This window comes from Nyctereutes procyonoides, unplaced genomic scaffold, assembly GCF_905146905.1.
Source record: "Nyctereutes procyonoides isolate TBG_1078 unplaced genomic scaffold, NYPRO_anot_genome, whole genome shotgun sequence".
NCBI classification, from domain to species: domain Eukaryota; kingdom Metazoa; phylum Chordata; class Mammalia; order Carnivora; family Canidae; genus Nyctereutes; species Nyctereutes procyonoides.
In genome coordinates, this window is record NW_026575128.1 from 26,556,303 (window position 1) to 26,569,832 (window position 13,530).

General features: G+C 35.1%; 1 protein-coding gene across 1 annotated transcript in view; it reads right to left on the reverse strand.

The window, feature by feature from the left end:
* Positions 1 to 13,530, reverse strand: part of SLC6A15 (solute carrier family 6 member 15) — a 42,797-nt gene that overhangs the window by 2,562 nt on the left and 26,705 nt on the right. Inside the window, exons 6-11 of the mRNA XM_055341871.1 lie at positions 12,058 to 12,168; positions 8,212 to 8,453; positions 7,918 to 8,110; positions 6,509 to 6,701; positions 3,774 to 3,933; positions 52 to 214 (exon numbers count right to left, since the gene is read on the reverse strand). Coding sequence (XP_055197846.1) covers positions 52 to 214; positions 3,774 to 3,933; positions 6,509 to 6,701; positions 7,918 to 8,110; positions 8,212 to 8,453; positions 12,058 to 12,168 — 1,062 coding nt within the window. The remainder of the gene's footprint in view (positions 1 to 51; positions 215 to 3,773; positions 3,934 to 6,508; positions 6,702 to 7,917; positions 8,111 to 8,211; positions 8,454 to 12,057; positions 12,169 to 13,530) is intronic.

Sequence of the window (13,530 nt, forward strand, 5' to 3'; positions counted from 1 at the left end):
AATAATGTTTTACATATATTTTTCATCTAATTTCCTTAATGTGTATTTTACCTTCTCTTCAATCCATGCATTATAGCCAGGGGGACTGAAGCCCATATTCACAACGCTCGCCATTAGCAGTGACAATAGCATCAGGGGAGAAATGTATTTCCACATATAGTAGTAATATCTGTTGGGAGCAAAGCCCAGCATGTCTTTCAGGTCTTCCATAAACCTAAATAAAAAGAAAGCATTTAAATATGCCTCACGTTAATATTCCTATACTTTAAAAAGGTGCATTATATCAACAGTTTGACAAAGGTTTAGCTATGATACCCTGTGACATTTTATGCTGAATCAAAAATCGTATTGGGGGATGACTTATTAATTAGAAACATTTATATTTTGTGTAGCAAAAGCCCTCTATTTTTTTTTTTAGCAAAGGCCCTCTTAAACCAATTCCTGAAAAGTCCTCATTGATGACTTTCTATTCTATAAATACAGTATCTGCAATACATTAAAAATTCCTTATCTCTTTTTTTACTTAGCAATATTTAATATCATCCAATAGCCAGTGTTTATATAACCTAATCTTTCATATAATCTAACCTAATTATATAACCTAATCTTTCACTTCTTTTCATAGTCTGAATTGAAAGAAGGTCCACACATTGCAACTGGCTGATGTGTTTCTCAAACCCATTTTTCTTCTCCAGGTTCTTCCTACTTCTTTTTGTTTCTTCCAATTTTTTGTTCAATCAGCTGGACGCTCTATCTCATAGTAATCTCACAGTCTGGATTTTGCTGATTGCATCTACACAGTGTTGCTTCACACGTGCAACTGATCCTCTTATTTCCTATAAATTACCGCTTAGACCTGGTAACCATTAGACTTGAGTTGTTGTTTTAAGTAAGGTTATCACGGTATCATTTATGTGAAATAGAGTTCACCCTGTTAGGTATATGATGTTAAACTGTCAAAGCATATAATCATCACATAGTAGCCTACATCCCTTGACATTTATCTAGCTATAATTAACGCTCACCCACCAGTGCTCGTACCAATGTTTCTGTAGAGTTTTGTTTGTGTTAAGATGGTTATCTAGTAGATTCTTCAAAGAGAGATCATAGTAACTATATTCCCTAAGTTCTTGTTCATAATTGGCTATATAGGCACTATACTTGAATGTGTGTTTTGCTGGTTTAAAAAATCTGTGGCTTGGGATGCCTGGGTGGCTCAGCGGTTGAGCGTCTGCCTTCAGCTCAGGGTGTGATCCTAGTCCTAGGATCGAGTCCCACGTCGGGCTCCCTGTGTGGAGCCTGCTTCTCCCTCTGCCTGTGTCTCTGCCTGTGTGTGTGTGTGTGTGTGTGTGTGTGTGTGATGAATAAACAAGTAAAATCTTTTTTTAAAAAAAAATAAATAAATAAAATAAAAATGTGTGGCTTAGGTTTTCCTTCCTTGAGATTGTAAATATTTTAACTCATAATATTGTTACAGGAAATTTGTTGACTATCAGATTTTTCTCTTATAAACAACTTTGACTGGCTTGTTGGTTATTGTTTTTGCCCAGATGGCTTTCTTTTTCTTCTTCTTCTTTTGTTTGTTTTTTGTCTTAAAGTAAGAGCCTAGACTATATCCTGTTTTGACCATTATGTCTAGTTTTCTAAATATATCATGTGCCCCTTCAACATTCAGGTTGTCTCTTATTTTAGGCAAGTTTCTTGAATTACAGGTTTAGTATTATTCTGGCCACTGCTTTTAGAGGACTTTATTGTTCACATTACACATGTGAAGTCATCTTTGTTTAATACTTGTCCCTATTCTTTTCCTTAGCTCCTTTGTTATTTCTTCCTGATTTAAAAAAAAAAGTATTCCTTCTAATTCTTGTAGAACTAGATATGGTGCTTATTGCTTTTGTGTTCTCTTTATTTTGATCATCACTTCTGAATATTATTATTCACAATTACTTCCTGAGTTCTACTACCTGTTTTCAAATCTTCCTTTTCTCTAATTATCATACTTCTTGATTTTTAAACAACTGATATATGCTATTCTTTTTCTTTTTGGAAAATTTATTTCAACTCATTTTGAAATGTAGTTAGTTTTTCATCTATTTTGCTTGTATGCTTTTGTTGTCTGTAGGGATTTATTCTGCTCCTTTCCTTTTAATTTTTTTTTCCCAAAGATTTAACCACATTCCATTGAAATGAATTTTCCTGCATGTTTAGACACTAAGATATACACTAAAAGATGGCAGAACATTTTTTGGCATTTTTAAGAAAGAGATTTCTATCTTAGAAGGTTATTGTTAGGCTCATGGGCAATGTATGCAGAGCACACTACCTCACATACAGTAGGAATTTAACAGGTTCACATATAGTAGAAATTTAATAGATATCAGGTAAATAACTACTATTAGTCATGGTATCGTTTCTCCTGCTGTTATTAACTATTATTATTTAGGGACACTAACTACTAAAAAGATAATTTTGTACTACGCCTATTGTAAATGACAAACTATATAAATGGAAGTCTAAATTATGATCTTATTGATCCACAGATCAGCCCAATAATGATATCCTTTTCCAACACAGTGCAAGTTAGGAGTTGGAGGTAGAGTATAGAGAAAGCTAATTTTGCATTTAAGGTCTAAATAACAGTCCTGGCTCTATAGCTAACATACTGATTCTCCTGTTCAAGTAAGGCCAATTTTCCACCTGTAATATGGATAATATTAGTTACCACAGGGTATTTTATTTTTATTTTATTTAATGCATGCCAGACAGCTATCACTAGTATTGACGTATAGTAGATGATTATTAAAAGTAGGTCCCCCGCCCTTCCTTACCTGGAGGGTTTAACACTAATAAAAACATTCTCTAAGTGTTGTCATGAAACTCATTCAAGGCCAAGAATATTCCCTACATTGTTTAAGAGCACTCTGGTCTTCATGCAACATACTCACCCCTACTTTACACAGACCTCTAATAAGCTTGCTGAAGTCCATATATGTTAGCTAAAGACAACAACTTTAAAAAAATATTGTACAAAACCTCCGGTAACCTTTTTCTTCTGAGATTACGTTAATGCCTCATTTTATGCCAAGTATATATACTTTTCACATCTAGCAGGCATATAATCTAGAGGCTTACGCGTCTAGCGATTCAAATAGTGACTCCGCATGAATATGAAGTTTGTGCAGAGCAAATGCCACATACGCCTCAGAGCAAGATATATCATTTTCCAAAACTGACCTGCTACTTAGGACATTATGTAGCATAATAAAATGAGGCATTATGTAGCATAGTAAAATAAAATTCCTCCCACAAAACAGATTAGTACAGTAATTGGGAAGATAGGCTTTAAAGCTCAGTAGAGACAGCTATGGACCCCAGGTGTGCCTCCGCCCAGGTAGGTGATGAGCTGGTCCGGTGATGTCTCATAACCCTGAGAAATGTGAAATGTGGGCAATAATAACCTAAAATAACAAGGTTTTTGGAGCATAGCCACTACTCCCCAGATCCTGGCAGTTACTATTTGATAACTAGGATTAAATCAAAGCTCCAGAATCCTAGATTATCTTACTGCCTACACAATTCTAGCTAATCACCTAATAGGAGACTATACTTTATTTAAAGGACTGAATGAAGAAGAGCCTGCAAAAGATTTGACTTTGCTGCAAAGAATTTTTCCCTCTACTCATTTCCCTCCTCATATAGATGAAATAGACATTGACAATTGTTTTTTCCAAAATAGAGATGAAAAATGAATGCATAAAAGCAAATATACTTACTTATCTATGCCATAAACAAAGGATACAGCAATATTCTCCAAAATAACTATAATTAGCAGAGGCAGCGTAGCAGAATAATCATCAAACATTGTAACGAAGTAATTTCCAGAGCGTTGCACAAATATCAGGCCAATACAAAATGCCAGAAGACAACAGACAACTGTACAAAAGAAATAGATTCAAAAACTAAGCTTTTATTCAGTCAAGTCTTTTAAATTTAATTATGAGTTCTTACATTCAAACAATGTTGTCTTCACTTTTATAACTTGTCAATGATAAAAAGAGGCAACACTTTTCCTGATACTTTGGAATATAATACATGGGCAGTTTAGTGACTTGGACTTAGCCCCAGATTTAATATGAATCACTGTAGACAGTAACTTTTGACCAGCTACTATTAATGTATAAGCTTAAAGAGATTTCTGGAATCCATATAATATTCCCATATTTATGTTAGACTCTATTCTCTCACGCACTTCAGTTGAGATGTTGTCAAATACAAAAGATGACTGTGTTCTATTCTTCAACCACCTGTTAGTAGAGGTGAGTAAAAGTAGTAAAGCAGAGGGGATCCCTAGGTGGCTCAGTGGTTTACCGCCTGCCTTTGACCCAGGGCGTGATCCTGGAGTCCCGGGATCAAGTCCCACATCGGGCTCCCTGCATGGAGCCTGCTTTTCCCTGTGCCTCTCTCTCTCTCTCTCTCTCTGTCTCTCTCTTCTCTCATAAATAAATAAATAAAATATTTTTTAAAAAAGAGTAGTAAAGCAGGTACTTCAGTTCAGGAAGGGAGAAAACAACATCCTTGAGTTCACTCACATGGGGGTTCCCTGACAATTTCCACTAAGCATGGGTTAAGTGAAGTCATCTCCTCCACCTCTTAAGCTAGTAGTGTGAGTTACATCACACATAAGTGAATAGTATATGTCAACATATAATGTAGGGAAGGCAAAGTAACTTTACTTGGGGCCTATCACATATGGAAATATTTAAATGCTTGTCACAGTACGCAGTACTCGGAGTCTCAGGATGGAAGTAGCAGGGCACCAACCTCTACCATGTTACATAGTAAATATGAAGAAAGCGTATTGTAGGTGGTACAGATAGTAAGAGTTTTGCTGCAGATTTGATTGGAAAAGATCATAAGTAATTTACTTATCTAAGTCCTGCCATACTGTCAGAGAAGACAAAAGCACATCTGGCAAAGATGATGGAGGAACAGTTCATCAAGGTGAAATATGACTTTAAATATAGGTATGATCCCGAAAGACAGGTAACGGAAAAACAGAGGACATTCCCCTCTGCGCAGCACCAAACAGGTTCTCCAGTGGGTTCACCAAATAATACCCTGTGTGTTTTTTCCTTCTACACTGTTGCTTTTCCCTTAATTTTTCAAGCCCTCTTACTACAGAAGGGTTTAGACATGGGGCAAGCATGAGGAAAGCAACAAAGATGTTATTTAGTACACGCATCAAGAAGGATATTGATAGCCTTGAACGGAATAGAAACTTCAGAAGAGGCTGCCTTGTGGGAGATGATAAGGAAGTTTCTCATTTAGGTTCTGCTGAGTTGAGGATGTTGAGACGAAAGTATTTAACAAACTTTTGAAACTGTTTTACATACATACACACAAACTTAACAGAGCAGTGAGCGATAAAGATACATATTTGAGAATTATTTACACACAAGCTATTACTAATCTTCCAGAGCAAAAAAAAAAAAAAAAAAAAGAACTTTGAGGAGCTTATATATTATTGCCCAGCATTCAATATCAAATTTTTTTCCAATTTGTTTTTGCATTACTTAAAACACTGTTGGACTCTGGTCTGGACTCTGGCTGGCTTCCTTAACTATTCCCTTTATCTCTGTTTATATATGCTAAGCTAAAGCTATTACTAAAAAAAAAAAAAAAAAAGCTATTACTAAAGCTATCCTCTGACCCCTAGAAGACCCTTTCCCTTTCCAATTCAACTGCCATCTCTTTCACTGATAGTTCCAGTATATATTTAGGTGAACCTTGCAGCTTCTTGATTCTTGTAACATGTTAAGATGCTATTAGGGTACTATGTTATCTATCAGTATATTACATGGTGTAAGTCTTATGTGCCCAACTTGGTTTTAGTTACTGGTACTATTATTTTTGGAGACAAGGCTCTTCTGTATCTCCTGTATCTCTTATAATTTCTCTTACATCCTTTAAATCCTTCAAATGCAAAGATGATGCAGTACAAGACTCGTACTTTAAAAATTGCTTACAGACTTTACTTATTAATAACCATCAATATTGACAAATTATTTTATTTTCTTTCCTACTCAGAGATATTAACTACTAGCAGGCTACAAGAGATATTTTATATGAACTGAATTTAGGTTTATCAATTTCAACTATGCACTTTTTTGGAAAAGGAATACTGGATCTCAACTTTTAAAAATAATTACTTGTCTCACTTAAAAATTATACATGAACATTCTATGACTTTATTCTAGTGCCAGTAATTCATGATAGTGATACTATTATCAATAAAAAGTAATATAATAAGCAATCACTAATAGTATAATCTACATTAAATCTATCATTTGCATTGTATATAAACATATAAATAAAATAACAAATAATAATAACACATATTCATGAATGGGCATTAATAAAACACTTTCCTATTTCCATCTCTGACCTCTCACCAAGAGTAAAATGGCCTGTGCCAGTTCAATGAAAAGACAAACACTTAAAAACTCACCAGTAAGAATTTCTTTCCTCGCTTTGAAATTGTCCACAACGGGTGTGATGATCCCTTCAATGGTCCCAAACATGCTGCCAATCCCTAGGTTTACCAGCATGAAGAAGAACATCACTGACCAGAAGGGGGATGCAGGGAAATGTGTCATTGCTTCTGTAAAGGCAATGAAAGCTAAGCCAGTTCCCTGAACTGCCTGTAAAATACATAAATTAGCAACATTAGTACTGAGCAATATTACCGGATGGCTAAATATATCAGTTACATAGGGGAGGGAAAACTGAATAATGCTTGGGGGTTTCTGGAAATAGATAGGCTGATATCATGCTGTCTCCTAAGAAACTGTGCCTCTAAACAAAAGTTGATTGTGTTACCTCATAAAAACAACAGGCCAGAATTAAAAAAGGAAAAAAACAAAAACAAAAACTTTTAAGGTAACTTAGTAATTAAATCTTTCTTTACAGAGCTCAAGATTTTTATGTAAATGATGGCTCCATCCAGAACTTCCTGCACATCATTCTTTATGTTATGTTAAAGAATGTGTAGTGTTAGCTATCTTACTGAGAGGGATTAATGGTCAAATTCTCCATTACATTTTCCTTTTTTGGCAATACAGGGAAAGGGCAACAAACACAATGATACTTATTAATATTCACATGTTTCATGTTTCTTAAAATAAATGACAGTAGCTAAAGGAAAGGATTTAATCATGACTTGTTAAACATAAATGGCTAAATATCAATTATGTGTCCAAACAATCATGCAATAAATAAATGAGTCATAATTCAAATTTGTATTAAATATTATACCAGGAAAAGTATCTGACTAATTTCATTTTCTATGATGAAAGTCAATTTATATTCATAGTTTTAATTTTTTTTAAGATTTTATTTATTTACTCATGAGACACAGAGAGAGAGAGAGAGAGAGAGAGAGAGGGAGAGAGAGAGGCAGAGACACAGGCAGAGGGAGAAGCAGGCTCCATTCAGGGAGCCCGGCGTGGGACTTGATCCCAGGACTCCAAGATCACGCCCTGGGCCGAAGGCAGGCGCCAAACCACTGAGGCACCCAGGGATCCTATCCCCCATAGTTTTAATTTTTGTGGTTTAATCAATGAGATTGCTTTTTAAAGTAAAGCAAACCTAGGTAATTTTAAAAAGTATGTTCTTTTGATTTCTCTGTCTTATTTTTTTCCCTTTGCTTGTTTGTTTCATTCCCTAAATTCTACAACTTAACTAAGATAAAAACTTAGAAAAAAAGAAAGTATGTTCTCCGAAATAAAAAATGTGAGTTTTGAAAGAGCATAATCTTCTGCTGGCATTTTAAGGGTCATTTTCCTAAAAGAAGTCTTACAGATAATGCAAATTTCACTGAATGATAATTACTGTATTGCTTAAACAGAGCCTACTCACTTTATTTAGTTCATCTTCAATTTTACAGGAATTGAGATGAAGAGCAGGAAATTCTTCTTCTTTCACTTTTTGAATGATATCATAAACTAAACGATAATCTTCTGCAGTAACAGCTGAAAGGTTGATATGATGAGGAATAATATCCTGACTAATGTTGCCCATTTTCAAAAGTTTTATGATAATTTTCGAGTTTCTGAAAAATAGAACAACATGATGAATGAAGACTTTTGGGTTTGGGGGTATACTTTGTATATAATTATGTCATCAAAAGTTAAAGGAAATTAATATCCATACTCTGTTACGCATTTCTCATTTATAACATTTGCTTTAAAGCCCAGAACTGCAAACACCACCAGTGTTGCCAGGACAGATGTAAAAAAATTAACAAAGGACACCAGGACAGCATCAAAGTGGCAGTTGTTGTCTCTTTTGTTGTAACTTGAAAAGGCGATGACACCACCAAATCCCAGACCTAAGGCAAAGAACACCTGAGTAGCAGCTTCTCTCCAGACCCTGGGCTCCAGCATCATTTCAAGCTGTTTAAAATTAAACATAAGAGAAGTCAGCTGCAAAATAGTATTTCAGAATAATCTACATGGAATTAGTTCTATCATTTAAATACATCATAATGATATTTATGCACCCAAAGGTTATTTAAACTGGAGGAATAATCTGTTCTTAGTAGAATAACAAAGTTTTCACTTAGCAGTGAAACAAGAAATATGAATAAGAAAAACCATAGACAATCAAGTGTGTAGATGGAGATTTTACTCACATAGAGATTTTCTACATTTTCTACATTTCTACATTATAGAAATTTTTAGGTTATTTTTAAGACAAATCAAAAGGAGTATTTGAAATTAACTATCTTCAATCATCTCTTACCTAAGTCTTTGTTTACAAAGCAAATACAAAGCAAAATAAATTAACTACCAACATAGTCTAATGATTTAACTAATACCTTGAGTTTTGTGTCTTCTTGTGGTAGTCTAATAGTCAGGGCAGATAATAAGCAGATTATAAACTTCGGAGAGTTGACTATTTGTACTTTGCATATTTACGTATGTATTTCTTTCAAAAGTTTCCTGAAAGCCTCTCTGAAAATTGAAGCAATTCAACTACATCGTCTCAGAGACCCTTTCAGAGCCAATATTATAAAGTTCTGAACCTGTGCTGAACATCTATTTCAAGTAACTCTGCTATGCTTCTGGGACAATTATCACTGTGTATAATCAAATCTTTTATTTATTTATTTTTAATCAAATCTTTTAAACGGAACAATTAATATTAGCCATATCTGACACAGATGTCAATAAAGAGTTAAATTTGATTTCAATAATAACAGTGTTTAAGTTGGTATTTTATCTCCTTTTACTATTGCAATGAAATTGCCTTCATTGGGAGCAACGTCAAATGTGGCTAAGAACATGAGTTCCACAGTCAGTTTCAGACCCTGATTTTGCCATTTAATAATCCAAAAATAGTGCAACCTAGAGTAAGTGGCTGCCCTCCCTCAGTTTCAGCTTCTTCAACCGAAGATGGGAGTAACAAGGCATATACCACTCTGTCATATTCCCTACCAAACCCTAAGAGCTCACACTCTGAAGCACTTTGTATGGATTATGTCATTCAATCTTCAGGACAATCCATGAAATTTATTGCTTGTTATTATCTGAATCTTAAAAAGGTTAAGTACCCTGACTAAGGTTACATGGCAGTTCTGGGGAAGGGTCGGAATATGAACCAAAGTAGATTCCAAAAGGCAGATTTTCTCAAATATGAGGATTTATTGTCCAATTAATTTTTGCTATTACTATTGAAATAGGATATAGGTATAATATTCTGATGAAGCTTAATCGTGATTAGATCTATAATTTATTGGGATACTGGGGTGGCTCAGCAGTTTAGCACCTGCCTTAGACCCAGGGCATGATCCTGGAGACCCGGGATCGAGTCCCACCTCAGGCTCCCTGCATGGAGCCTACTTCTCCCTCTGCCTGTGTCTCTGCCTCCCTCTCTCTCTCTCTCTCTCTCTCTCTCTCTCTCTCTCGTCTCTCATGAATAAATAAATATCTTAAAAACATTTAAAAAATACAGATCTATAATTTATTAAGATTTAATTAAAATGTGCATATTGTTTATTAATCTTTGCTACATTACCATCCTGTCATTAACACTGAAGATGAATACACCCAACTATCTGTCTCTACTTTACCCACTAGATGGCAGGCAATGCCTATTTACTAAAGACATTCAGCTTACTTCCAAGTCAGGAACTAAATCTCCATTCACTGTTTTGGGAATAGTTGGTATTCTTTACTTTCTCCCTGGGATGAACAACGTAAATTAAAAAGTAATTGACAACGAATCATTATTATATTAACTGACATACCTTGCAGTGACCTAATACAGAATTTTATCTACAGTCAATGAAAAGTGACCTGAAGAGTTAGCTATATTTTAATAGTGATTCCTCGTCTTGTTTATAATGTCAATAACGCCAATTTTAAATTCAGAGCCAAGTAAAAATGTCATACCAAAGTAGTTTAATTCCAAGATTTCTATTTAAATCAAATATTTAGAATTTTGTCATGGGCAATTGCCAACTTATATAAAGAAGTTCAAACCAAAGGTTGTTATTCGAAGCTCAGAATCTTTTTCTCAGAAATCTTTTTAAAAATATTACAAGATTAATATTTTTGGTCAGTAAATATGGCCCATTTGAAGCTGATTTAAATTGTAATGCAACTGGAATCTATAAATCTTAACTAGATATTCACTGGGGAGTTCCAACAACTCTACATGCTAACCAGGACTCGAATTAGTCAAGAAAATCAGATACCAATGGCAGCATTTTTGCTACTTAGAGAATGAATACCAAGCTGGATGGAACCTGATACCCAAAGAACACGGTGTCTTTTACATAGTATCAGGGCAGCTGCCAGGAGTGACAAAGAATTCCAAAGAAGATAATTTCTGCCCAAATTCCACAGCAGGATGCTGGCTGCTCATTCACTCTTCAGATAACTTCCAATTCTGAACTAATTTTGAAATTTTATCTTTATAACTCCATGTCTACCTATGATAGTGTTAGCAAACTAATAATGAAGTGTTAACTTCATTTCATTGAATAACTAAAATGTATATGCACCTCAAAACTTGTTTTTGTTTCCTGACAAATCACTATATCAAGTCCACAGGATTAATTAAATAGGTTCAATGTGCTCAGTATTGAGTTCAATTCTAAGATGAATCAGAGAACATAAATTCTGAGCCTTCTATTGACCCGAATGAGAATTTTACTGAAATGTAAATGCATTTATAAAGGTTACAAAAATTCCCAAACTCACCACTATAAATATTATTCAAGGAGGTACTAAACCTCAAAACAAGAACACTGATATTCTCTGAGGAGACAGGATTTAGAGTACAGAAGCCTTCTTTGCCTGGATTCATGGATTTTAGATGATCTGTCAACCTTCTGAGATGTTAAACAAATTAATATGTTTCTCTAGTAAGAAGATGTTATTATTGTTTTGGGGTTTTTTGTTTCCAAAGGGGTCAATTACAAAAGGTTAAGAACTACTGACATAGAGAAGAAAGTAGAGAAGAGACGGAAAAGTCCTTGAGTGCCCAAGCGGATCAGTTGGTTACGTGTCGGACTCTTGATTTTGGCTCAGGTCATCATCTCAGGGTTGTGGGATTGAGCCCTGTGGTGGGCTCCATTCTCAGCATGGAGTCTGCTTGTCCTGCTCCCTCTGCACCTCTCCCTGTTTGCATTCTCTCTCTTTCAAATAAATAAATAAAATCTTAAAAAAAAAGATTAAAAAGTCCCAAAATTTAACAGTGTAAAAAATTAGAAGTTAGTTTACTATAAAAAGGGGAATTTTTAAAGTTCACATAGTGACTGCCTTACTCTAGAACTAAAATGGAACATTTAAAATTAGAAATAGATGGATATAATTATAGATATATAAAAGCCCTGGTTTTTCTAGGCTGTTTAATGTAACAGCTGTAATTTAAAAGGTTGGTATACATATGTTTAGGACAATTATCCCTTAAATCTAACTGTGGGAACATTTTAACAGTAAACAAAGTGATTTTACAATCATAAGCCATAAATAGAAATGCAATACATACCTTAGGGGTAAACATGTGGCGGATGCCATCAATTGAACCATTTAAAAGGAGCACTCTGACTAGGAAGCATAGAAGTACCACATATGGGAAAAGAGAACTAAAATACATGATCTACAAAGAAAAAAATAAATATAGGTGAGACATATTAACAACCATATTCCTTTCTATAGTTAAGACTGTGTTCTGTTCTATACTCGGACAGTCTCTGTTTTTGTAGCATGATTAATAGTACTATTAATACCTTGTATAACCATCATACTAGAATGGCTTATTAGTCTTAATGCAATGTGACTTATTTAAGGTCCCATTTGATATATAATAAGAAATAGGGAATCCCCCTTACTTATACTCCTTTAAAATAGTCCACAGGTATGATGTAACTTGAATAGTGTTTATTTCTTATAGTTCACAAAACAAGCAATCTTTAAGAGAAATAATGGCTACCATCTCCCTAACAAATTTCTACTTTTATTGTTTTAGGTCACAGCAACAGTAAAAACAAGTCCTTTTTTTTTTCTTCATTAATCAAAATTCCATTATAATTCTGTAAAGCTTCTGAAGTAGAGGGCAGCCCCTGTTAAGTCTCCTAAGACCCTAATTAATGTCAAGGTTTTACTTTCTGCTTCACTAGTGTTCAGTTTAAAGTTAAGTGAATGTTTCTTGTAGAAAAGCAATTGTCCTGACCAGACGTTTACTGCTTCCTTGACATCTCCACGTGGAAGCCTAACAGGTCTCTAAAACTTTTCAGGTCCAGAAAAGAGCTTCTGACTTTCCCGCAAAGATGTCCCTACTTGTCTCTGTCTCAGCAAATAGCCCCACCATCCATCTAGGTGCTGAAGTCAAACATCTAGAAGCAGCCCTACACTACTGGTAATATCCTCCTAGTTTCCAGGCTACCGCTCATGTTATCTTATTCCTACTTAACACACTCCAGGGATTTTTTCATACAGTTGCAATAAAGTGTGAATTCCTCTCTCTGACCTGCAAAGCCTCACATTAGAGTGGCCTCCCTGCCCACCCCACCACCTGTCCCCCAGCTGAGCTAACCCCCAGGCCCTTGCCAGCTGCCTCAGACCCAGCTCTACAGCCTCAGAACAGAGGCTGCACTCTCCAGTCTGAGTATGAGGCGCTCATCCCCTGATCTGTATGACACACTGTCCTGTTATTTATGTCTCACCCTCATCTTTGGTGAACTAAGGGTCAAGGGAATGAACAGCAAAAATGAAGGTCTTTTAGGTAATGACACAAAATTTCAAAAAATGTCTTGGGTGAAACAAGGAAAGATTATAAGTGACTTTAGATTTCACTACAAAACACGTCCTTACTTATGTTCTTTCTTTAAACACACTTTCAAAAGCACTACTTTCCACCAATCTTTATTTAACTACCTAGAATGACACGATACTTGTAGTTTGCCCACAGACATTTATAGCAGAGCTTGAGGTGGGCATCACACGCAGGAGTGGTGAGGAG